At 54.9% G+C, this 24419-nt stretch overlaps 10 protein-coding genes across 10 annotated transcripts; 4 read left to right on the top strand and 6 right to left on the bottom strand.

Annotated features, from left to right (window-relative positions):
• Positions 1–12: 12 nt before the first annotated feature.
• CCMA1212_009242 (uncharacterized protein) lies at positions 13–462 on the bottom strand (the record flags this gene model as incomplete). The annotated part of the gene is made up of 2 exons (XM_073706332.1): positions 13–17; positions 99–462. 2 exons carry the CDS (start codon positions 460–462, stop codon positions 13–15), a joined length of 369 nt encoding a protein of 122 aa, XP_073555293.1.
• Positions 463–2502: 2040 nt separating this feature from the next.
• CCMA1212_009241 (uncharacterized protein) lies at positions 2503–2894 on the bottom strand (the record flags this gene model as incomplete). The annotated part of the gene is made up of 3 exons (XM_073706331.1): positions 2503–2589; positions 2610–2755; positions 2891–2894. The coding sequence occupies 3 exons, from the start codon at positions 2892–2894 to the stop codon at positions 2503–2505; spliced, it is 237 nt and encodes a 78-aa protein (XP_073555290.1).
• Positions 2895–3069: 175 nt separating this feature from the next.
• On the bottom strand, positions 3070–3543 carry CCMA1212_009240 (uncharacterized protein; the record flags this gene model as incomplete). Its single annotated transcript, XM_073706330.1, has 1 exon — positions 3070–3543. One exon carries the CDS (start codon positions 3541–3543, stop codon positions 3070–3072), a length of 474 nt encoding a protein of 157 aa, XP_073555291.1.
• Positions 3544–4070: 527 nt separating this feature from the next.
• On the top strand, positions 4071–4676 carry CCMA1212_009239 (uncharacterized protein; the record flags this gene model as incomplete). The annotated part of the gene is made up of 1 exon (XM_073706329.1): positions 4071–4676. One exon carries the CDS (start codon positions 4071–4073, stop codon positions 4674–4676), a length of 606 nt encoding a protein of 201 aa, XP_073555223.1.
• A 929-nt stretch (positions 4677–5605) lies between these two features.
• Positions 5606–6304, bottom strand: CCMA1212_009238 (uncharacterized protein; the record flags this gene model as incomplete). Its single annotated transcript, XM_073706328.1, has 1 exon — positions 5606–6304. The coding sequence occupies one exon, from the start codon at positions 6302–6304 to the stop codon at positions 5606–5608; it is 699 nt and encodes a 232-aa protein (XP_073555222.1).
• Positions 6305–9108: 2804 nt separating this feature from the next.
• CCMA1212_009237 (uncharacterized protein) lies at positions 9109–9606 on the bottom strand (the record flags this gene model as incomplete). The annotated part of the gene is made up of 1 exon (XM_073706327.1): positions 9109–9606. The coding sequence occupies one exon, from the start codon at positions 9604–9606 to the stop codon at positions 9109–9111; it is 498 nt and encodes a 165-aa protein (XP_073555221.1).
• Positions 9607–11809: 2203 nt separating this feature from the next.
• Positions 11810–13366, top strand: CCMA1212_009236 (Major facilitator superfamily domain-containing protein 10; the record flags this gene model as incomplete). Its single annotated transcript, XM_073706326.1, has 3 exons — positions 11810–11881; positions 11939–12174; positions 12286–13366. The coding sequence occupies 3 exons, from the start codon at positions 11810–11812 to the stop codon at positions 13364–13366; spliced, it is 1389 nt and encodes a 462-aa protein (XP_073555220.1).
• Positions 13367–17099: 3733 nt separating this feature from the next.
• On the top strand, positions 17100–19086 carry CCMA1212_009234 (translation elongation factor EF-1 alpha; the record flags this gene model as incomplete). Its single annotated transcript, XM_073706325.1, has 4 exons — positions 17100–17141; positions 17408–17470; positions 17775–17913; positions 17978–19086. 4 exons carry the CDS (start codon positions 17100–17102, stop codon positions 19084–19086), a joined length of 1353 nt encoding a protein of 450 aa, XP_073555219.1.
• Positions 19087–19854: 768 nt separating this feature from the next.
• On the bottom strand, positions 19855–22815 carry CCMA1212_009233 (uncharacterized protein; the record flags this gene model as incomplete). Its single annotated transcript, XM_073706324.1, has 3 exons — positions 19855–21255; positions 21317–21594; positions 21657–22815. The coding sequence occupies 3 exons, from the start codon at positions 22813–22815 to the stop codon at positions 19855–19857; spliced, it is 2838 nt and encodes a 945-aa protein (XP_073555218.1).
• Positions 22816–23189: 374 nt separating this feature from the next.
• On the top strand, positions 23190–24336 carry CCMA1212_009232 (uncharacterized protein; the record flags this gene model as incomplete). The annotated part of the gene is made up of 4 exons (XM_073706323.1): positions 23190–23219; positions 23276–23498; positions 23586–23717; positions 23792–24336. 4 exons carry the CDS (start codon positions 23190–23192, stop codon positions 24334–24336), a joined length of 930 nt encoding a protein of 309 aa, XP_073555217.1.
• Positions 24337–24419: the final 83 nt, after the last annotated feature.

Genomic DNA, 24419 nt, shown 5'->3' with positions numbered 1-24419 from the left:
AACTACGGAGGACTAGTGTTAGCTTATCAGCGGCTCCCCTCGCACCACCCCCTTACCCCCATGGCATCTCCCTGTCTGTGGCATAGATTCTCACTCACCGGGTTGTCGAGTCTTCCATTTTCTCATCGCAAGGCGAGAAGGCGGCAGCGCGAGGGGGGAGAGAAGAGGGGGAATGTACGTGAAAGCTGCAGCCACCGTCACGAGTACTGTAGAGAGACTCGAGGCTCGGGGATTTTTCTCGTTCTCCCGGATATTCACGCCAGTACGGTAATCGTTAGTGCCCTTGTCTGAAAGCCATGGCCGACCCACAATAGTAGCAGCAGCAGTGCTTCCTGATTGCAAGACAGGGGAGGGCAAAGGATGGGGCGTCCCGTACTGAGTATTGCCTGGTAGGAGGAGGAGGAGTAGTAGTAGTAGTACGAAATACGCGATGATGCAGACATGGCCTGCTTCCCACAGCATGGAATTGATGTACTTGTTTGGGTTAGAAAACGGAGTGAGTGCGGAGTATAGGGCCAAGTCGACTCTACAGAGAACTTGTGCTGTACAAGGAGCGGTGTTCCGTCAGGACCGTGGAAACTCGTGTCGAACAAGCCCCGGAACGTCGTTCTTGGAAGACACCCCGTTCTTTCTTCGGGGCCCGTTCCTGAGCTAGAAAACAGCGGCCTTGTTCAGTAGGCAAGGTAGGGTTCGAGAGGCACCATCCCCTCCATCTCCCCACCTACGGCGTCATTGCCCGCTGGCACAACAATAGTTGTCAAAGTTGATGGAACGTCGCCTTTTGCTGCCTCTTTCTCAACCGGCTAACTCCCGAAAAGGGGGCGGGGAAGCGGACAACGACAACAGGGGTTGAGGCTCTTCGGGATCCGGGCCGCGCACGTCATCGAACTCGCCTTTTTGCTCTCTCTGGTCTCGTCCCTCGACGGGTTTCAAACGAGGCAAGGGAAGCTAGCCACGGTTCCAACGCGCGCTATGGGCGAGGGTGTGTACTGCAGGTCTGCCCCGTAATCGTATGTACTGCGTATGTGGGTTTCTCTCTCCTCTGTGTGTGCGTGTGTTTGTGCGTGTGCGTGTGCCTGTGTGTGTGCGTGTGCCTGTATGATATGCGCGTGTGGACGTGTCAGTGACCCCCTTGTTGAGAAGCTGCGGATATCGTTTGGAAGCCAGTCTATCCTTTCTGGAATGCCGTGCCGGGCAGTGATGTGTTTGCAAGCAACGCCGCCGCCCGCCCGTTTGCGACAACTGCCTTGCCGATTAATTCCAGCTCCACAGTCTTTTCGCCTGCTGTCCCGGCCCAACGTGGTTCTCCCGCAACCCAACGCGAAAGGTCCAGCAGCGCTTCTAGAAAGACCATGGGTTGTCCTGCATCCATACCCGCCCCAGCTCACCTCACCCTTGCACCTGCACAGGACCCCTTCTTCCGCCTAATTCCCAAAACTTCCCACCCCCCACTGCCTAGTCCGCGTCGCCCAAGTCCCTAAAACCTTTAGGTTCGCTCAACACCCAAACAACCACGCCTTTCTCGTCGTACTCATCTCCTTGGTACTCGGTAGTCACGTCGTCCTAGGTTCGGAAAACAGAGACCTTGCCCCTTTCCGACAAGGCTCGCCATCTTCCATCGGCTCTTCATCTGGGCGCCTGTCCTCCGTTATCTCTTCTCTCGTCCCGCGTACCGTGTGTTAGCGCCCCCGAAAGGCCTCCCAGTCTCACACCCATCCCCGTTGTCCGCCTCCCACCAACACAAGGCAACACTAGAGAAAAGAAAGAAAAAGAACACCAGAAGAGCAAGGAAAAGAAGAGAAAACAGACAGCCACCCCTGTCGATCACACAAGGGTAAATGAAAAATCCTGCAGGGGCGGACGAAGTACATCAGGGGTTTGACTGACCGCCATGGGTAGACCGCAATATCGGGAGCCGTGTTCACAGCAAAAATAAGCCCGACCAGCAAGAAAGCCACGCGAGAACCCATCGAACAGGCGGCGAGCTCTCAAAAGAAGGCTCTCACCGGGTCGGTGTGGGAACAGTTTAAAACATCAAACCGTTCCCGCAACACCGTCCACTTTTCGTCCTTTCATCCAACAAGAAACAAAGAAACAAAAGAAAAACAGAAAGGAGACGGTGCTTGTCGAGCAATTGTTCTGAATTTGACCTCTCCTTCCGTTTTCTGAGCTTCCGGGCGCCTTTTGTGCAGTTCTCTCTCGCCACCACCGCAAACTACTATCCTTTCTCTTTGAACTCCTTCGTCTCTTTTTTCTTTCTCTCTCCAAGGCCAAAATGCGCGGACCGTATGACACCACTGGCATTATCAAGCCCAACTCTCCTCAGCCGCCAAAGCCCAAATAATGAGTTCATTTGTTGTTGGGTTGGCCTTCTTTTTTTCGACTGCTTTCCCTATTTTGTACTCTGTGACACGCTGTGCCAGTCAGGTAACCCACCCCCTCGATCTCGGTTTGCTTCACATACACCCGGGCATTGCTGACGGCGACTTTTGCAGCGGTCTTTTAATAGTAATACGTCGATTGAACCAAGCTCTCGATGACGAACGGGTTTCGGACGACTCGGCGTTTCTTGGTCATGGCGGCAATCTTCTTTTCGACTGTTCATATACTTTGGGTTTCGGATAACGGATCGGTTTTGGGAGCAAGAGAGGGAAAATAGACTGGGAAAAGATGGGTCGGGAGCTATCCGTCATGAAGCCCACGGACGAAAAGGCAATGCCGCGACATAGAGATATAATCATCCACATGAGCCCCCCTGAGCTGGGTAATGGTTTCCTTTGTCATATATATAGCAGGCGCCGCTGCCGCCGAATGAAACTTAATGTCTATTTTGTCGAACAATTCCATGTCAGGGTGTGATGGAGACAGAAGGCAACGTATTGAATCATACCCATCTGAGATCAACCTTGGCAGTTGTGCACCTTTGCGCTCCGCCGCTCCTTGCATGCCTTGCCCGTACCTCGACGAGTCTGACGGCAGCGTGGCTACTGTGGCAGAGGCACAGGGTATATAGAGAGAAGAGCGCATGTTGATTCTTTGGGCGAGACACTAGTGGTTCGGAGAACGTCGTCAGCGCCGTGAGTGGAGACCATGGTCGCCGGCGAAGTGGGACTTGATCTGGCCGGCACGGCATCGGGGGCCTCCCAGTATGGCACCGGCGTGCGACGGTTGGGGTCTTGGAAGAGCGGTGATTGCTGTCCACGATGCGTTCCCCTGATGCGTGACGGGGTTATGGGGTGCTACATGGAAAGAGACAGGAGACACGGGGGTCCTGCAAGCGCAGGTCATCCTGTTGTGCATCGCTTCTGGATCTGCCGCCCGCCTGGCTGGCTCGATTCGGTGATCTCGCAGCCCCGGCCGACTACTGCATCTCAGGCATAGACATGTGGATGTTGTGCATGTTGGTGGACTTGCTGCGCCAATGCTATAGGAGCGGGATGCGGGACGGTGCACCTTGGGATCTTTGAGACAGGCACTAGAAGCCGGGACGAGATTGGGTTTGGGTGTGGCCGCGCCGGTTGCCCAGCCATGTGTCGAGCCCATGCGTCCATCTGTGCGTCCACCTGTGTGCCCACTTGTGCGTCCAGGCGTAGGCCCATCATCTGCGTGTCCAGCTGTGTTCGTGTCGGGTCCCCTGCATGTCGGTTGTGCGTGTGTACGAGGCAAGGTAAGGTAGCAGCGGCGGCGGCCGTCCTGGCCACGAAGCTTGCCTTAGCCTATCCTGTGACCGTCTTCCGCACCGTTGAAAACTGAGACAGAGGAGGCATGAAAGAAACAAGACAAGCCAAGCCGAAAGGCGAGGAGAGGAGATGAAAGGCCGTGGGCCGTACGGCAGGCCAGGGGTTTCTGGTTCCGTTTCGGCCTTGAAGGCGGATGATGCGTTCTTTTATACAACGAAGAGCGTTCCTTTCCTCCCCCCTCCCCTCCCTTGTGTCGCGCGACCCTTCTCTCTTGGGCTGCGATTGTGATGGCTCGCAAAACCCGGCATGACCTGGGCTACTCCCGAGATGGCTTTTCCTGTTCCGTGAGGCTCGTCCTGGGCGGCGGAAGCTCCTGTTGGTCGTGAGCAGATGGCATATGATGGTGGGGTCTGTGGCCATATCGGTAGTATCCGTTGGCAATCCATTGGAAACCGTCATACGAAGGTGGTGGGGGCGGGGTTTGGGAGAGAGCAGAAAGTGCATCTTCATGCAGTGCAGCTGTTCTTTCCCATGCATGCCGTCGAGCTGCCAAGCCAAGAGACGTTGGATCCGGATCGCCTCTCGTTCGCGCTTTCCTTTTGCTCGACGTCTCTCGCTTACTGCCCCTCCTCTCGCTTCTCTCCCAGGAAAGGACAAAGGGCCAAAAGTCGCCGTGTCGTCATCCCTCTCCAGCTCTTGCCTCTCGGCATCAGGTTTCTGTTCTTCTTCCAGTTTCGACATGTCTCCGATTCGCCAGCCGGCAAATCGACCTCGACACTCTCTCCAAGGGCTGGTGCCTGTCCGTCGCAAAACGATGCAGACGACGGTTTATCCCTCTCTCGAGTGGTGATCGACCGCTCGACCTCGATCCCTGTATCATTTTCTGCAGAGCATCCCCGGTACCTGCATTGCGGTCCAAAATGCCTCCCACGTCACTTCGCGCGTGGCCACGCCTCATGGTTCATCGACAGGGTCGGAGCTCGCGCCATGGCCTGATTTGCCCGGGAAGTTGGTTGCTTTTGCTGCCAGAAGTCAGACGGCTCCCGCTCTGAGACGCTGAGCATTGGGGCACGAGGCTGCTCATGGCGTGTTAGCAGTTCGATGGATTTGTGATGCTTGCGAGGCTTGGAGCAGGTTGGTGAGGGACATGGGAAGACTGGTGAGCCGTAGAGTAGGTACGTACCCGTGCTTGCATGTCCAACGACGCGTCCGTCTGCTTCTGCTTCCCGGCCTCTCTTCTTACCCTTGCTCTTTTGCAGTTCGCCCTCCATCATCATGCCGTGACGGCCGTCAGACCCGTTATCCTCATGCAGCTCATTCCAAATGTGGGCGTTGGATAGCCGCTTTGGAAATGCGCTACCGACCTGATGGTGGTGCTCCGCTGCCTCGACGAATGAGAAGGGCACACATCCTGTGGCCTGAGGTACTTGTCGTCTATCACCCCAATCGTCAGCCCTGGTGACATGGTAATGCCTCGGGCCGTCCTGAACCAGTGGTCGAATACTCCGTATGCACAGGCAGGCAAACATCGGGTCAAGCACAGTACTGACGGAAATGGCCCGACCTCGACTGCGATGTTTGATCAGGTGAGGAGAGCAACAATGATGTGCTGCAGCAACATTCAAACACCATGTCGCCGAGGAACGGCGAATACTGTCGCTTCGATACTGGTGGAGAAGACACGAAAACACCATCTCTGCAGAACGGATTGACAGGTTCTCGCTAAATTCTCCTTGCTGATTCGGGCAGGAAAGCAGGAAACATCGTCGACCACTACATACATACTACATTACTGCCAAGTACATACTCCCCGCCTTTGGCTTTTGTGCCTTTTTCGGAAGCCTTCTATGTTCCTGCCATTTCCTTCCCTCTCCTTCTTCCTTTTGCTTGCGAATAGTCATGATGCCAATGGAGTCTCAAGGGCTTCAGTCAGTCAACAGGCCGAGCATTGCGAGCATTGCAATAATTGTGCCATCTTCAGGTTTTACATCCCCAACGTATCCAATGTGTCCAGCCCCGTATTGAGCGAAAACCACGGGCGAGTCGTTGGAGTCAACCGCTGGCCTTATGACAGGCACCCAGCCCTCCATAACCGGACGTTCTGTCGGGAGATACCACGCCTCGCACGACTCCATCCTGCGAATATAGAGGGCCTCCAGGGTATACGAAGCCGAGAGTTTTTCTCTGAGCGTCGTGCTGACTGCGCCGGCGTTCAGGGACACCGTGGTGTGGTGGATGGAGCTGATTTCCCACGGCAGATCCCAAGTTTGCCTCATGATCTTGTCCAGACTTTGTGGGCCGGAGGCAGCAAACGAGCCGCCAAAGACAACGATGCCGCCGCGAGAGGCATACTGCACGAGCCTTTGCGAGATGACCTCGCACTTTGGACGAGCGATCCCTCCATCGGCCACAAAGACGGCGTGCGGCTCTGAACATTGTGTAAAGAGAGAAAATGCTTTCTCAGCTGTCCTTGCGTTCCATACAGTTGCTCTCTCGAACAGCTCATTCAGGAATCTGGCGTGGGATTCCTGGAACGTGATCTGAGCATGCTCATCGCCAAGGGTGAGGACGAATATGACGGGCTTGCCCGAGTCGGTGGAAGAGCCGTGCGCGTGGGTGCTCATGTTGTTCTCCGAGGGAGGTGGATGGAGATGAACAGAGAGACTCGAATGAACAGCGTTGGGAGCAAAAGAAGCGGAAGGAGAATAGTGCCGTGTACGTTGACGCAGAAGCGAGAGCGATTTGGAGGAGAGTATGGACGAATATTTATATCCGAACGCTTGTCGAGGACTCGCCCGCAGTTTCATTGGCCCCGGGAGCTGCTCCTGCTACTTCCCTTCTTCATTTATGATTTTCGCAACGCTTGCCAGTCGATGGCCGATGCGTGCAGAATGAGGCGCATCTCTGTCGAGAGTATCTTGCCGCTCACCACGGACATGGGTTCCACCCTGGACGGCATTCGTCTCGTCGGATTCTCATGAATGTTGTGCACCCAAATGCTCATACGACTTTGATGTTTGTGTTACCAACATGTGTCCCTAGTCTAACGCCATCACGGAGCATGGGTTGACGGCCTAATGTGGCCCGTCATGCGGCCTCTATGTAACCGTTCATACAGGAGACCTAGCTCATGCTCAGAGCCATCTGTTCCGTGCAAAGCAGACGATTCTCTCCATTGTCTACATATACTGTGGGATTGCAGTTGATCATTGAGCCAAGCAGAAAAGGCACGGTAGGTCGTTCACCCCAAAGTCCCCGAGCTAGAGGGATGTGCTGCAAACTCATCGGTCAAACTTGCTCAACAAAGGATGAGGATGCCTCAGTGGCCCGTTCCGCCATCACCTGTACATATGGATCCAAGCGTACAAAGTACCGCGATATCTCGACAATGAACCTTGGCGAGAGTTGACGGAAATTGACATGACGTGCTGGCCCGAGAATCAACCAATCCACCGGACTCGGCGGAGCTATCAATACGGCATCGGCCTACAGAGGGACCCAAGTTCGACTTGCCATTCCTCGAAGATTTGGACCTCACCCCCTTGAGTGAGGTGGAGAGAAGGCCCCAACACTCTACCTTGTGCCGCAATTTCTCTCTGGCGTATTGCACAAGCAGCACTTGACAGCCCCTGAGAACTCGAATTCAAGCGCTCACAGGACCTGGGTATGTTGGAGTCGCCGAGGAGGCCCCAGACAGCTCGGGCAGATACCAAGCCTGTTTCGATCGGCAAAAACTTCTCTATATGTCTATGCGCCCACCACCAAGAATTGCCATCATGGTGTGATGTTGGAATCCGTATGCATGAAGGGGGTCAGATACATGCAAAGGCTGTGTACTTCGCTTGTCTGATCCGCGTGGCTTGCCGGAGGCATCAGGCTCATAGGCTCGGCCGAATCCAGAGCATTCTGCTGACGAGGACATTCTTCACCGGCTTGGCTGGTAGACCTGCAAAAACGGAGCTCTCGACTGCGGTAACATCTCTAGCAAGATGTCGAGGACTCTTGGATGAGGACAAAGCCCAAGTTTCCTGACAAACATCCACGTATCATGGCTTTGGTGTGCTTTGGAGGAGGGGAAAGGGGGGGCAGGGCATGCAAATCACCCACATGAACAAACAATTAAGCGACGACTATTGGCAAGCCACTCGAGCGGGGAGATATTGGCCAGGCATGCTTCTTGGTTCTAGGCCTAGCTTGGAGCTGGATGGACCAATTGTCCCTGTTGAGTTGTGGGGGTCCCTCACCACTGTCTGTCGCCTCCCCGTGAACCTCTCATTTGGCTGACCTGTAGGATGGCACATTAGGGTGGTGATCTTGGGCATTTTGGGACTTTATCAGGTTTCGATCCTCCTCCAAGAGTGCTTTTGAATCTTGAGCTCGATAGCGATCCCGAGGTGTATGGACATCAGATTCTGTGCGGTTTGCAGCTGCCTTTGGAAAGTAGGGGAGAAGATGACCGATTGACCAGCGTCCGTCCACTGGCTCCGTTGCAAGAGAAACAACGGGGTGGGGCCGTTTGGAGAGCCGGACCCGCACCGGTGTGCTGGGTTTGTTCAACTGACAGTGGCGGGTTCCCTCATACATGATCAAGCAGGGCTCCGCGAAGAGAATGAGGCCGACTTGGCCGATGCCTGTCTATACGAGTATGTACCATGTTCCATGCGCAGACGGACGCCACGCATCTTCTCGACCCGCCTTCGTCTCTGTCTCGCTTCCATGGCCCGCCGCGGTTAATGCCGAATCGTATCCAATGAGCTTCCGTGTGAGACCTGTGAGATGCCGGGCATTCAATGCAAGCACGACGACAGTTTCCAAACATCATCCTGCACTGCGCAGACTCGGTGAGCCGCAAGAAGCTTGGCCTCCTCCCCAGCTCAATGGAGGTGAGGGGTGAGGGGGGGCTTACCATTGGAAGGATGAAGGGCGGGAGATGTGGCAGATTGCGCGAAAGGGCTGTGAACCCTGCTCCGAGATCTAGCTCAACAGCTAGGTGCCGAAGCGTGCGCCAAGAATCCTTCCAGCCACTCTCGACCAGGGGCAAGGCTAGCAAACATTCACACGTCGTGCACAAAGCAGGTTCCCCTCCGGCTGGCCTCTCGCTCTGGCCGGATATCGCACGTCCAGATCATCGGCATCTAGGACAGCGTCGGCGTTTAGAAGACGATACCAAGATGAACACCAGCTGCATGCAGCCTATGAGACGATGGACTGATGCAAGTCCGCTGGCAAAGTCGCCTCGATAGCCGAAATCACTCACAGCCCATCCTCTCTGCTTGGCCTCACACAGGTACTCGTACACTGCCATCAAACAGCCTTGGGTGGATCCCCGTGTGATGGCTGTGCGTCTTCGAAAACGAGCAGTGTGCGGTGTCTCATCTCCTGAGCTGGCTGCCTATTTAGCACGTGGAAAGTTGTTGTGCAGGTTTTCTCACCCCATTGAGACTTGCCCCCTATGACGAATTCTAGAAGCTGCCGTGCCGTTCAGTATCGACTGAAAGAAGACTTCAACGTAGCATGCGTGCGGAAAATCGTCACCTGCTGGCCGTATCATGACGGCCTCGGCACCGATTCTGCAACATGTCACCCGAGTTTGGGAGCAAAACAGAATGCTGGTATCACCTCCAGCCACGTGCATGGAATCTCTCTGCATCTGGAGACAGGGACCTCCCGAGGACGGGCTGCCCGAATCCTTGCGCAGCCATGCCTTGGTAATTGTCCACTCCACATCAGGGCAATGGCCGTGCCCTGGGCCGTTTACGCTGTGGTGTCTGCCGCGAGAGGTTGGGACCCTGGCTTCTGAGCCGAGGGCCACATCCTCAGTGCAGATCATGCGGGCAGCACCGGATATTGTTCGAATACGTCTGGCTGGCTGCTCTTCATGCCCTGTTGCGTCGCTAAGCTTCATGGGGAGCGGCACAGTAGCCATTTGGACGCAGCGGCTCTGTCCACTGCTGATGGTACACTATGCGTACGTGACCGGGCACGCTGGCTCATTTCCCAAACGAGTCCTGAACCGGCATGTTTCTATTTGCCCCCCCCCCCCCCCCCCGGGGGGGCAGAGCAGGAATGGGCATCTGCTATCTGTGATTCCCGTGGTTCCTCAGCATCGCTGTTAGCCCAATTGCCTTCGTGTTGATGTACGTAGTATAAAGTGGACTGAGGAGATGGCTTTTCGTGTGTAAGCGTTGTACCTTGCAAACGTCACTCAGCAAAAAGCTACTGGAAATGTTGCATAGCTTGTGATAGCGATGATCCAGTGCCGGCAGTCACTGTACGTTGGACAAGTGCGTATGGGCATGCGAAGATACAAGCGGCCCCAGGACGAAGTCATGCGGATGCTTGCAAGTCCCAGGCGGCTTGGGCTACACACTCAAGCGGTCCAGGTGATAACGGTGAGCATGAGACATCGCAAGGCCTATGCTTTGATTTTGGTGTGCGTGTCGAGGTAGCCCATGTCAAGCTGAAAAGGCGCATGTCCGACTCTGTCAAAGGGAATCATGACATGGGTGTTATCCGTCGGGAGGGTGAATCACCAGTGCAGGGCGTAAAGAAATGCAGGCATCCGTACGAAAACGAGGCCGCGGATGGACGCCCCCATCCCGCCAAAGTCGCCGAGGTGGCAAGCTGTGCATGTGCAGAGTGACCTTGTATGCATACTACCCGGAATATTGCATCGTCTGCCGTCGCCCGCGTCATCTGGACAGGCAGTCCCCTGACGATCTCTCTGTCAGCTGTTGACGAGGCTGCGGATATGCCTCCCTTGGTCGAGATACTTTGGCCTGCTTCTGGTTCCGAATATGAGATTGTGGGACTTGGAAGAATGGCAAGAACGTCCTCTGCCAAGTTCCAGTGGGAGAGGTAGAAGCTGGGGTCCTCGAAGTCATGATACTTTTCCTCCCACTGTCGGGGAGCTGGGTGGACCAGAACAGCGGCCTGTAGCGACTGGCTCATACCGACGGCATCCAGCCAGCGGCACGAGGTAGGTAGTACAAAAGCTCCATCATGTGTGATCAAGTTTGCAGAATGCATGGGAATATTGCATAGCTGCAGCTCTGCCTGCCGCCGTGTGCTCTTATCCGGGGATGACCGAGTCGCTGCGGCTGCCGCTCGAAACATGATCTTGCAGGCCGAGATTGCAAGAGGCATCTACCCGCGCGAGGATGGAAACTGGGAAGCACAAGAAAGCCTCATTCAGCGCATGAGCACACCGGGCATGTCGCTGCCTGGGGCTGATTGGCAATGCTGAGGGTAAAAGCAAAGGGCTGAGTGCAGGCCAGGCCGGGGTGAGGTAGCACGGGAGATGCATGATTCCCGCTCGAGTGTTCGCGTGTATAGGTCGTATACGGAGTAGGTAGCCTGTATGTTCGAAGTCGCTTGTCCAGAGCGTCCAAGGCGGCCGTGACCCTTGGGCCCGACGTATGTATGATGTGCCTCTGGAGGACAAAACAGTCACCGATGAGACGAGGTGCATACGTCAAAGCGCCAAAAGGAGCGAAAGCAAAGAATCGCAACACGCCTCGCACTGTTCGTCGGGGGTAGAGCTGTAATACGGATAGCCGGCCATATGGCTCTGCCCCAGCGGTTCGGAGCAATTCATGGCCAAACGGCACGATCAGAGGCGCCGCAATCTGCTGTTAGTGCAAGGTACGGGCACCGAGAAGGTGAGCTTGATGTCAGCCCCTTGTCAGCTCTCTTCCGCTAGGCAGTTCTCCACCCGGACCGTCAAGCGGCATGGCCACGCCGTAAAGCCTCGCCAGCAGCGTCGGATTCAGTGTGGGGAAGCCAGACGAACCAACTTCTGGCCTCTTCTTCCTCCTCCATACCACGTACGCACGGACGGGAGCACACGGAGGAATACTAGTCCAGCACCTGCTGAAGTGCCGGAATCAGGACTGCGCTAGGCTCTTCGCCTTGGATTCACCTCTCATTCTCCTTGGTCCTGTTTGGCGCATCGTCCTCTCCATTGCTGGTGGGTCCTGTCTCGGAGAGCTTCACTTCTCGACGCGCAAAGGCTTGCTTGTGCAGGCTCTCATCACCTGGGAACTCACTGTCCGCCATCCGCCTCGTTCCGCTTCACCGTCGTCGTACAGATTAGACAATCAGTTGCCCGTCCTCCCAGCATCTGCGCCATGGTGGCCGTAGACCCGGCGACGCGGAGGCGTGTGCTTCGAGTTGTCATTGTGTCGCTTCTTCTGGACCTGGTAAGCCGCAGCAGCCAGCAAGAGGCATCGTGAGCATCGACGATACCTGCAAAACAGACAACTGATCCAGGCGGCACCCAGATATCCTTCACATTCATCCTGCCTCTCTTCCCAAAGCTGCTGGAGTTCTACCGGGACCGCGAGGCACCTGATCTCATCCACAGGGACGCACCCAGTACTTTCCTCCAGCAGGTCCTCGGAGGGTTGAATGCATACAAGTCGTCTTTCTCGCGACCAATCGACTCGCGATATGACATTGTCCTCCTCGGTGGAGCACTGGGCTCCTTGTTTTCGTGAGTATTTGTAACTTGTCATCATCCCATATCAGGGCTGCTTTGTCTGTTTGATCTGGTTTGATGAAAAGGGGGGGTGGGCTTCAGTTTGACTGACAGATGCGGCCACAGCCTCCTGCAAGCCATCGCGTCTCCCATGATCGGCCACTTTTCTGACCGCTACGGCCGTCGCTATGCGCTGCTGGCCTCCATGTGCGGGAACATGCTGTCTGTGCTCCTTTGGGTTGTCGCAGTCGACTTCCGCACCTTCGTGGCTAGCCGCGTCGTGGGTGGCCTCTCCGAGGGCAACGTCCAGATTGCTACCGCCATGGCAAGCGATATCTCCGACGAGACGACGCGAGGATCCACCATGGCCATCATTGGCGCGTGCTTTTCTGTGGCTTTCACCTTTGGGCCCGGCCTTGGGGCATGGTTGAGCACGGTTGCCACGGCATGGGCGAACCCCTTTGCCGTGGCAGCAGGATTCAGTCTGGCCTTGGTCGCCGTCGAGACGCTGTACTTGTACTTTTGTCTGCCAGAGACTCTGCCTTCCTTGACTGGCAGGGAGGCAGCCAAAGGGAATGCACCCAACGACAAGAGTGGAAAAAAGACAGCAGCAGAGCAGGTCGAGCGGACCAACTCACGCTTCCTGCTCTATGCCACCCATTTTGTGTTTCTCTTGTTCTTCTCGGGGATGGAGACGTCGCTGTCTTTCATGACGTATGATTTGTTCCAGTTCACCTCTGCAAAGAATGGTAGGCTGCTTGGATACATCGGCCTGATCGCCTCCATCTTCCAGGGAGGCGTCACCCGCCGACTAACTCCCCTAATGTCCGTACGGATCGGAACTGTCGCCTGCCTCGCAGCCTTCATCCTCCTCAGCCGCCTTTCCACCCTCAGCGGCCTCTACACCGCAGCGACTTGTCTCGCCGTCACGTCGGCCACAGTGGTAACGGGCCTCAACGCTCTCAGCAGCTTTGAAGCCAACGAGCACGAACGCGGAGGGAAGTTGGGGATTATGCGAAGCTGGGGCCAGCTAGGCCGTAGTTTGGGGCCGATCCTGTTCACGAGTGTATACTGGTGGGCGGGAAGAGAATGTGCGTACACCATGGGTTCGATGGGCGCTCTTGTCGTCGTCACGGTCGCATTTCTGGGGCTCAAGACTCCCAAGGGGATGACCCAAGCGAGGGCGGCTGGAAAGAAGGGTCAATAAAGGCGATAGAAAAGAAAGTCTTTCCGTCCACCTACTTACTAGCTAGGTAGCGACTAAGAGTGATCGTAGCACCGCTGAAAGGGACATGAATGGCGAAGCTCGATGGAAGAGATATCGAGGCAAGGACAGATAGGAACGGGCGCTTGTACAGTAACAGCATTGCGCAGATGGGATACCGTCGTTGACAGCTGAGTTGCGGTGGTGTGAGAGTGAGAAAGAAGCTCTATGTGATAAATACGAATCGCTGCATTGATGGTTCTTTCCCTATTGACAGTACCTACTCAGGTACCTAAGGCAGGCAGGTGCATTGAAGGTTTTGCCTACTTAGTAGAACTGATAACCCAATCGCGGTCATCATCACCTGCGCAATGCACTCTGAGGGAAGGGACCAGGCACTACTAGTAGGTATGCGAGTAACAAGCAATGGACGCCCGAGGCATCAAGGCATCAGGAGAAATGGTAGTGACTGACAGACGGCACTCCTCGCCTGCAAATTACCTAGTAGTACGTGAGGTATAATAGCTCTAGAATACCTACCTACTTGCAGAAGGAAATGATGGGCACAAGAGGTAAAGGGCAGCTTGAACATACGGGACAAGAAGCAGCAAGGTATGGGTGGGCTAGAGAGGAAGGGGTTTGAACAAAAAAAGAGGAGGCGTCGATGGGAGTTCGAACGACCGCATGCCCGCACCCGGATTTGCACCAGGATCCTTGGCTTTCACCTACGCAGAGAGAATAGGAGTCCAACGAGTTGCCCTTACTCTATACGAGCGCCAGCCTGAACCACTCGGCCACGCAGAACGGTGGTCTCGGTTGGATCAGAGGCATGTAACTGGGCTTTTAAGGGACGCAGGGGAGGGATGACGGCCGCCGGCAGCTGGCTCGCGAGTGCCTGGACGCTGAGGTAGTACGTGGTGCAGTTTGCAGACATCTAACTTTCCCATCAGATGTTGTTCATGGCTCTGTGAGCTGTCTTGGGCCCGTTGAACGGAAACCGTGGAGACAGGTTCACCTCACGAGACTCGCATCCGAGCTGAAGGAAGCCGTTGGCGTTATGGGGGAAGAGAACCAACTGAGTGCCCCTTCAGCCCTCCAGAGGCCCCATTGGATCGCTTCCATCAGCCGGGTGGTCAGGTAACGTAAGAAGCGTACCTATTTGTGTTGCTACCCAGTTACGCTTCATGGCCCTTGAAGTGTCAGCTATTGAAGGAGGTCTTCAAGATCGTGTGTTATTGGACGGGCCACCCTAGATCCAGCCAACCTTGATGTTGCTCTCTCAACAGCCAAGCTACACCAGCCACAACATCAAAAGGTTATGTATTACGTGGGCTTCATCAACACTAATCAAGGAAGATGTAGTCGAAGAGTCACACCGAGCAGCGGCTTTTCCTGTTGGTCGATCAGGTTAAGCTTCAGCTGACCCTTGATAACGGGACGGATGCTCCACTCTACGGCTAACAGCCCGTTGGTGCCAAGATACCTACCATGGTACTGCATACGGGCGTGTATGTACAGGTACGCCATCATCTCAAAACGAGCAGCAGAAAGCATCGACCAGGCCGTGATCGATCGATCATTTGTTGCGCAGAGCTTCAATACTGGTGATGCGCAAGCCTCTGCTTGATCCAACTAGGTAAAGGTACAAGAATGTACAAGTACTAAGTATCTAGGTACCTACCTAGGTAAGGTACCTATGTAAGTTGTCCATCAGGTCCACTCACTCGTGTTGCCTCCTCAGGCCGGCCGACCAACTTTTCAGACGTACATACTGTCGACGTTGCTGATACTCGAGCTCCATACAAGCTGATCATTGTTCGTTCGGCATTCACGAAATCCAGAACAAAGCACATAGATGCAAACATGAGAAAGAAAAAATTGCAGTGGTGGCAATGTCTAGATAATGGATTGACTGCATGAAGTGGGGGTGTTGACGTTTCATGGTGGGTTTTGAATCCCGTCCTCGAGCGAGAAAGAATGGAGGGGCTGATAGTCCAGAGGGGTAACGACGGGAAGAGAGAGAAAATCATCAGCCTCGAGCAGGGAAAATGGTTCTGGCGATACCATACATTCTGCAGGGGGTCCGACTGCTAGTCCTACTAGGGTAGCTGCGGTCCTGGGAGCGGATCCTCCAGTTTGCCTGAAGATGATACAAGCAGTACTTGTAATACCTTGGTATCGCCAGTAAATTTCGTCGATGAGAAGAGCAGACGCTTCTTTTCGTGCAAAGTGTCTTTGTTGAATGCTTCTAGGAAGCCAACAGCGCGGGCAAGACACCTCGAGATCTTGTCGTCTCGACGGCATCACTCACCGCTGTTGAGTCACTGCTGATGTGTAACCGGTCGCCCAGTGGGAAGATAAGGTAGGGAGGAGCCTGGAGGTACCACCGCTTCTCACTGAGATGAAACCCAAACGACAGCGGCGAGTTGGGCAAAAACAGGCGCGCGCCAGCAGCCAAGGTGTGGGTGGATTGGGCCGTAAGAAAAGAGGCATCCCTACATGCAGTACCAACTGGACATGAGCCAGCCCGAGCATTGGTATCGACCACGGCTTGAATATCAATGAGCTACGCCAAACTTGCTGGCTGGGAACTGCCGCTGACCGTCTGTGTCATACCGAGCTAGGACTGGAAGCTTCTGTCAAGCAAAACGGAAAGCGGCGGATGACTCTTTGGGGTGCCAGAAACGTCCGACGACCGCTGAGGCTCTGGGACGATGTACATGTACTGTAGCCTACCTTACCTACCTCTACTACTAGGTAGTACCTACCAGCCTCGAATGTGACTGCACACACCACACACAAGTACCTATCAAACCGGTGGGAGTGCGTCTGCACTGGGCACCCGTACTGCAAAAAGGATACTGTCGGTTCGCTGCTGCGAGTGATGGACAACGGCCGCCAATCGGAAGGGTGTCATATCTCACACCACCAGCGTCAGGCCACGCTTCGTACTTACTTCTCACAGAGCAGTCCAGTTGAAATGGCCCGTAGCAGAGCCCCTCGAGGCATGTACGAGTACAGTGCCTGACAAGTGGTAGATGCCATCACCCTTCTGCAAGACATGGAATCTCTGGGAACTCGCACCCTCAGCTATGCCTGCCTGTCCACCATCATACCAGATCGTGTCGTGGCGGGCAGTGGGAAGGACGAGCTCCAACAGCCTCTTCTGATTGGCCAGGTCCGCCACAGCCACTGGCGCTCGCGGCGAGGAAAAAAAAAATCTTGCGGGTGTGCAGCAGCATTGAGTGGGAAGGGGGAGCCGTTGCCCGAAGCTGATTCGTCCGGGCTGGCTCGTTAGGGCTAGACCAGCAGGCGGGCGCCGCTTATTTTGCCCCTCCTCAGGCTTTTTCTCACAAGCCCCGTTTTGCTGCCCCGCGCGTGGCAGAAAAAAAAAAAAAACAGCACGAGCCACTGGCACTGCACCCCTCCACCCCTCCGCCCACCACCTTTTAAATCTCCTCCTCCCACCATCTGCTTTCGAAATTTTCTCTCTTCTGCTCTTCGTCTCGCATACCCGGTTCAAGCATCCGATCTGCGAATTTGTATGTGCTGCCTCTCCCTCTGACCCTTTTGCCTGGTGATTCCATCTTCCCAACAGTTGGATCATCATCATTTTCCTCTTCTTCTGCATCTGCGTCGACCTCGTCCGAGGAACATTTTTAGCTGACTCTGCTTGCCTCCAGCGATCTAGTCAAGAACAAAACAGCTCTCACGCTACATCTCACAAACCGTCAAAATGGGTAAGGAGGACAAGACTCACATCAACGTGGTCGTTATCGTACGTATTTTCCGATCCCTCGCCGGCTTCATCTGCCAGTCTGCATTCCAGCAAACATTGTGCTAACCAGCGTCGTCTAGGGGTGCGTATTCCATCAACCGTCTTGAACCAGATCGGTCGAACACACAATACTGACTTTGCTACGACAGCCACGTCGACTCCGGCAAGTCTACCACCGTGAGTAAACCCATCTTCCCACGACGTCAGCTTCGGCTTGCGAGTAGCGTCTCTGCGATGAACATGCGAGACTAACGTTGCCCTTACAGACTGGTCACTTGATCTACCAGTGCGGTGGTATCGACAAGCGTACCATTGAGAAGTTCGAGAAGGTAAGCTTTAGTCCCTTCAGTATCAAGTTTCGAGCCCGATTTTTCCTGCCTCTGTGCCCAACATTTGTCGACCGAATTTCGCCGTCGACGGGATTTTTCCCATTCACCCCGCTTTCTTCTACCCCTCCTTTGAGCGACGCAAAAAAAATTTTTGCTACGCGGTTGGTTTTAGCGGGGGTGCATCTCGAGCAACCCCACCATTACTCTCTGGCCGCTCTCTGGTCCTCCAGATAACAGTCAACGCACCCGCATCGTCATTCCTCCAGCAGTTTCTCCAGGATGCTAATCAAATTCCACTCAACAGGAAGCCGCCGAACTCGGCAAGGGTTCCTTCAAGTACGCGTGGGTTCTTGACAAGCTCAAGGCCGAGCGTGAGCGTGGTATCACCATCGACATTGCCCTCTGGAAGTTCGAGACTCCCAAGTACTATGTCACCGTCATTGGTACGTTTGATCCATTGCCTTTTCCGTGCGTCGTTGTCGGCACAAACTAACATGTCCCTCATAGACGCTCCCGGCCACCGTGACTTCATCAAGAACATGATCACTGGTACTTCCCAGGCCGACTGCGCTATCCTCATTATCGCTGCCGGTACTGGTGAGTTCGAGGCTGGTATCTCCAAGGATGGCCAGACCCGTGAGCACGCTCTGCTCGCCTACACCCTGGGTGTCAAGCAGCTCATCGTCGCCATCAACAAGATGGACACTGCCAACTGGGCCGAGGCTCGTTACCAGGAAATCATCAAGGAGACTTCCAACTTCATCAAGAAGGTCGGCTTCAACCCCAAGGCCGTTGCTTTCGTCCCCATCTCCGGTTTCAACGGTGACAACATGCTCACCCCCTCCACCAACTGCCCCTGGTACAAGGGCTGGGAGAAGGAGACCAAGGCTGGCAAGTTCACCGGCAAGACCCTCCTTGAGGCCATCGACTCCATCGAGCCCCCCAAGCGTCCCACGGACAAGCCCCTGCGTCTGCCCCTCCAGGACGTCTACAAGATCGGTGGTATCGGAACAGTTCCCGTCGGCCGTATCGAGACTGGTGTCCTCAAGCCCGGCATGGTTGTTACCTTCGCTCCCTCCAACGTCACCACTGAAGTCAAGTCCGTCGAGATGCACCACGAGCAGCTCGCTGAGGGCCAGCCCGGTGACAACGTTGGTTTCAACGTGAAGAACGTTTCCGTCAAGGAAATCCGCCGTGGTAACGTTGCCGGTGACTCCAAGAACGACCCCCCCATGGGCGCCGCTTCTTTCACCGCCCAGGTCATCGTCATGAACCACCCCGGCCAGGTCGGTGCCGGCTACGCCCCCGTCCTCGACTGCCACACTGCCCACATTGCCTGCAAGTTCGCCGAGCTCCTCGAGAAGATCGACCGCCGTACCGGTAAGGCTACCGAGGCTGCCCCCAAGTTCATCAAGTCTGGTGACTCCGCCATCGTCAAGATGATCCCCTCCAAGCCCATGTGCGTTGAGGCTTTCACCGACTACCCTCCCCTGGGTCGTTTCGCCGTCCGTGACATGCGCCAGACCGTCGCTGTCGGTGTCATCAAGGCCGTTGAGAAGTCCACTGCCGCCGCCGGCAAGGTCACCAAGTCCGCTGCCAAGGCTGCCAAGAAATAAGCGATACCCATCATCAACGCCTGATGTTCTGGGGTCCCTCGTGAGGTTTCTCCAGGTGGGCACCACCATGCGCTCACTTCTACGACGAAACGATCAATGTTGCTATGCATGAGCACTCGACTATGAATCGAGGCACGTTAATTGAGAGGCTGGGAATAAGGGTTCCATCAGAACTTCTCTGGGAATGCAAAACAAAAGGGAACAAAAATCTAGATAGAAGTGAATTCATGACTTCGACAACCAAACCATTGTCTCTGCATTCGCCCATGTGAAGTTTGAGTGTCAATCATGCTCGCGAGGCTGTACAGAGCCGTGTTGAGTGTATCGCATTCATGTTCGTCGTGAGGACCGCGCCTTTTCCCATCCAGTCATGTGCTATAGTCTAGGGGCCATTAGTGGCTACCTACCAGGTGTTTAGTAGCGCTGGAGAGAGCCGTTTACAGGCGTGAGGTGTGCTGTAGCGTCTTGTGTCGGATTCTTTTCCAACGACTTCAAGTTGTTCTTTCGCGGCCATCGTCATCATTGTCGATATCCAGAGACGTCATATTGGGTTAAAACAGTTAACCATTCTTGTGCAATTTTCTGCGAGCACCACAAGTTCTATATACCAAAATGACTACGTACTGTTACATCCCAACGTGAGAGAGGAATCGTTGCCTTCCAAACCAAACGCCCATGGAAATTATCCTGTGCCCGTACATTAATGCTGCATCTCTTTTGTGGACGGGACCTCATCTACATTCTCTATACACTCTGGTGCAAATTGAGCTACGACTTCTTCATTTCCTCGGCATCGTGAGATGGAGAATTCCCGGATGGTCCATCAGGAGCAATGTCGGCGGCTGGTTCTGTTGGTGAATGACCAGTGTTCGGCTCGGTGTCTCGCAAATGCTCAGACTCTGCGTTCCGAGTAGTCTCATGATCTTCGATTTCTAGTGGCGGCAATTGATCCTCGACAGCCTCATCCTCGAGTGCGTCCACGTTGGACAGCTGTCTCACGAGCTGGGAGCCATCATGCCATGGGAAGTAATTGCCCACAGCTAACCCGCCGACTAGAGACAAGAAGCGTGACGCCTCGGCTTTGTCGAGAGTCAAGGGTGTCGCATCTTTGCTTTGTGGCGGCCCAGCTTGTAGAGACAGCTCTTGTCTAAGGCCACCATGTCGGCCTGCATCAATGCTGCTGTAGCACAGAGTGTGGCCGTGGAACTCGAGCTCAACGGCCTGGTGGACCTCTGACCCCATGAAGAGGTATGGTACATTGATCGTGGCCTTCGAAGGCCTGCCGGTTGCCTTTGGGCTGGTGGCCCACGCCTTGGGGATGGAAAACGTGGCTTTGCTGGGCGTTCTCACAAGATTTTGGGGCAGATCGAACTCGCACTTGGACACAAAGTCCCTGACGAATTCTTGGCTTGGGTCGAGGGGCAGAAGATGATGTTGCGTCAGACGAACATCCACACTTTCGCCAGGCAGTAAAACGTCGCTGATATGTTTCGCTGCGATGCCAACAAGGGTCGAGCCAGGGGGGAGGGTGAGGTCGGCAAGGTCGCTGCCAGGCTCCACTGGCAGTCGAAGCTGTATTGAAGAGGGTGCGGAGTCGAATGTGGCGGAGGTTTGCGTGGGATCTGGAGAGAAGTTGAGAATAATGGTGGCGCGCTGTGCCACAGGTTTGTCCTCTTCCGAGAGGGGCGTGAAAGATGCCGGATGCGGAAGGACAGGGGAAAGAAGGCGATGGTGCTTTGCCATTGCAGCCGCCGATCGTGCGCTTCTGCCGTGAAGCACATGTCCAAAGGTCGCAGTAACCTGGCAGCTTTGCTCGATGCCATCCAGGGTCTTGGGAGTAGTGCCTGGAAGGGGGATCGCTTCGGCGAATTGCCCTGAAATATCGTCTCTTATAGCCGCCGTCTGGCCAACAGGAAGGACGTATCTAGACCACTGCCGGAGCTTGTCCTTCCAAGACATGCTTCTGCTTTCTCTCTGATGGCCGATGAAAGTCCCGTCTTGAGATTTTCTGCTGTCTGATGGTGCGATGACACGAAGGCTGCTTTGCTGCTCCTGAATTGGCTGCTCCAATAGAAGCCGTAAGGCAACATCGGCCGGGGTTTCCGAGCTCTCAGCGTCTTCAACCAAGGAGGCAAGATCCCGCTTCTCTAACCATGAGATTTCGAGTTCCTGATGATTTTTTTTTCGTCAGCCTGGAAGGGGCCTAGTAGACCTGGTAGATAAGACATACCCTATTCTTCTCATTGTATTCGATATGCGTCTGGGTGATGCGTTCAAGCTCTTGGAGTACTCTCTCGTCTAGATCATGCTCTTGGAAGTGATCTGAGGGGAATTTTTGAGATCGAATCGACTTGACCACTTCGTCAAGGTGAGTTAGGATGACAGGGATGGTCGACTTTCGAGCGTAAATGTTGATCCGGCAATCATCGAGATTGGTGGTGATCTTCTCCCTGTTAGACTGGTATAAGAAATCTTTGGAGAGCTGCTCGAGTACGACGCTGTTGGGGGCTAGAAGGCTAATGTCAGTCAAACGTCACGCCATGGCCCGAGGAGCAGCCACCGAGACTTACGGGCGATGAGCTCAAAGACGCGAGGCTGTAGCCAGAGAAGAGTTCTGCCCAGACCCTCTACTTGCTCTTGAACTTCCAGATTCCATAAAAGTTGCATAATCATGATCACCTGCCGCTGCTTCGGCCGGAGAGGCCCCCAGTGGTCGGGCTTTGCAGCGACCCATGGGCCCTGTTTGACAATCCAGGGATAAGTAACCGGTTTTCCCAGGCCTTGTTGGGACATTTCCAGGCGCTTCTGGATGAAGTATCTGGTAAGCTGGTTATGATTGAAGCCTTCCAGCAGCGTGTTCGCCAAGGCGTCGAAGTCTTGCATTGGCAGAATGGTCTTGTCGGCCGGCCGTAGGTCGTCAATGTTCTTCACCGCCGCCTCCATTGCCTCTTCGCCGTTGCCGTCCGCCTGGTCAACCATGCCGTCCCTTTCGGGATCAAGAACGACTGTTGCTTCTGTCGCCTCTTGTTGGACTCTTCGCGCGGTCCTCTTCGGCCTCTTCATCTCATTGGGGTTCTTCAGCATGATCGCATCGATGTGTTCTCCAAGAGCAGCAACAGGGACGCTCCTGGATTGCACTAGCTCGTCACGGTAATCTTTCCTATACTTTGGCCTCCTCCTGAGTTTACGATGGCCGAGTTCTGTAGTGACGGCATCTGTGGAAGCCCGTTCCAGGTCATGGGGCGTCTCTGATTGCAACTCTTCAGCGGGAGTCTCTTCTGCGAAAAGCTCCTCCTGCCTGAGCTCGTCCGCAGTGTCTTCCGGGAGTTCCTCCGGAAGCTGAGCTGCAGCGTCGCCTTCCAGACCATTCGCAGCTGCCACCTCCCTCGCGGTCTGCTTTTCGGTAGGGGATGCTGCCAGCCCCCATTCAGGGACATCGTCCTCTTTTCGGCGGCGCCATGGTTTTCGACCTGATCGCCCCTTGGATGCTTTGCTGGCTGGTTTCCTGATTGATTTGTTGTACTCGCGTGCGCTGACCCTCCCGGAGATGAGCGCTTCAATCTTCTCTTTGCTATGAATGACGGGATCGGAGCTGTAGCATCGTCGTTGAATCCATTCCCGCCGGCTCTGTAAGCTGAGGCTGCTTAGCGTCGTTCTGGCGAACGGTATCGACGAGGCGAGTCGGTTAGCGAAACAGGCATGCGGCACGTTCGCCGCTCTGGAAAGCATTGATGGAGTGGCTCAGATGTGCCATGAACGGGCGTCACGAGTTTGTGGTGAAGGCAACGATATATAAGTAGAGAGCTCTCCGCTTTCGACCGGCTGAACGACGTTCTGCTCAGCGGTGCAATAGCGAATTTTGTAAGATAAGAGCTTATCGATAACTGATAAAGCGCATTCACCTAGGCAGGCAATTAACCCGATAGTGAAGGCATCGGACGCGTCTCGGCCTCTTGCGGCGCGTCTCCCCTCCCAGAGGTGTACAGAGCCCCTCGTCCACGTCCCACAGGCTGCCGGTACTCTGTTTGAGGACCTTACCAGCAGAGCTCATTCCTCAGCCCTTTCTCGTGTTGTTGAGATTACGTTTGTTTGCGCCTTTGACCATGCCACCTTCTCAGAGGAGACGCCGTCCAGTGGGTTTCAATCCCAGCAGCTTCTCTTCGCTTCCGTCTAACGAGCCGATGGTTAGGTCGACGAGGATGGAGACATGGAAGAGGACGCCCGTCCGCGACAGCGCCAACACATAGCAGCTTCAGATGCTGAGCAAGACGAAGGAGCGTCCGACGATGATGCCGATACGAATGGTGCCTCCTCCAGCGTCGACGATCAGATGGCCAAGAAGCTGGTTCGATATGCCATCTCTTGCGAATACTCAAGAACGGCGATACGGAGAGATGGGATCAAGGAGCGAGGTACTATATCAGAAGTGGCAGCCGCCCGACACGAAGAAGTGCGGGGGAGCCGGAGAAGACAAGTCGGCTAATCGAGCTACGATTTAGTTCTTGGAAAGCAAGGTCGTTCATTCAGGAGGGTTTTTGCGCTGGCACAGACACAACTGAGGACGATCTGGGGCATGGAGCTGCGCGAGCTGCCTGTTCGAGAGAAAACGACGTTGCATGAAAAGAGACAAGGTATTCGCTAGCTCGAAGAATGTATCGAGGCTTCCTGGAACATGTACAGCCAACTGACTGTGGACGATTCGCAGCTATGAAATCAAACGCACAGCCAAAGTCCGGGTCAGGCGCCTACATCCTGACTTCGACGTTACCGAATGAATTCCGAAGCGCCGCGATCCTGACGCCGTCCAAAGTCCCGAGCGCTGAGCAGGAAGCAACATATTCTGCGTTTTACACAACAGTTGTGTCATTCATATGGCTGAACGGGGGAGAGCTTAGCGAGCAGAAGCTGCAGAGATATCTCACACGGCTCAACGCCGATCGGATGGTGTCGAGCGAGCGAACGGAGCTTGTCCTCAAGCGGATGGAGAGGCAGGGATATGTGATGAAAAAAGTCGACCGGCCGCCGGTCGGCTACGATGGCGACCAGACCATTAGCTGGCACGTCGGGCCTCGAGCAAAGGAAGAGATAGGACTGGATGGCGTCATGGGGCTGGTGCGCGAGGTCTATGGCCACCCCGATGATGACGCCTTTGACAAGAAGCTCCGGTCGAGTCTGGGTATTAAGAATAGACCACTCACGGAGAGGGGGGAGGAGGAGCACGGTGATGTTGGCATGACAAATGGAGTGTAGTGTAGGCAGTGATACCAGGCGGCGTTTGTGATTATTATATGAACCCGGAAGCGTCTCTTGTTTCCCCTGATTCCCTTGCGTTG

The sequence above is a fragment of the Trichoderma ghanense genome (assembly GCF_004382785.1).
Source record: "Trichoderma ghanense strain CCMA-1212 chromosome Unknown scaffold_15, whole genome shotgun sequence".
Classification (NCBI taxonomy): domain Eukaryota; kingdom Fungi; phylum Ascomycota; class Sordariomycetes; order Hypocreales; family Hypocreaceae; genus Trichoderma; species Trichoderma ghanense.
The sequence above is the reverse complement of the archived record's forward strand: the minus strand, read 5'-3'. Positions and strand labels throughout refer to the sequence as shown.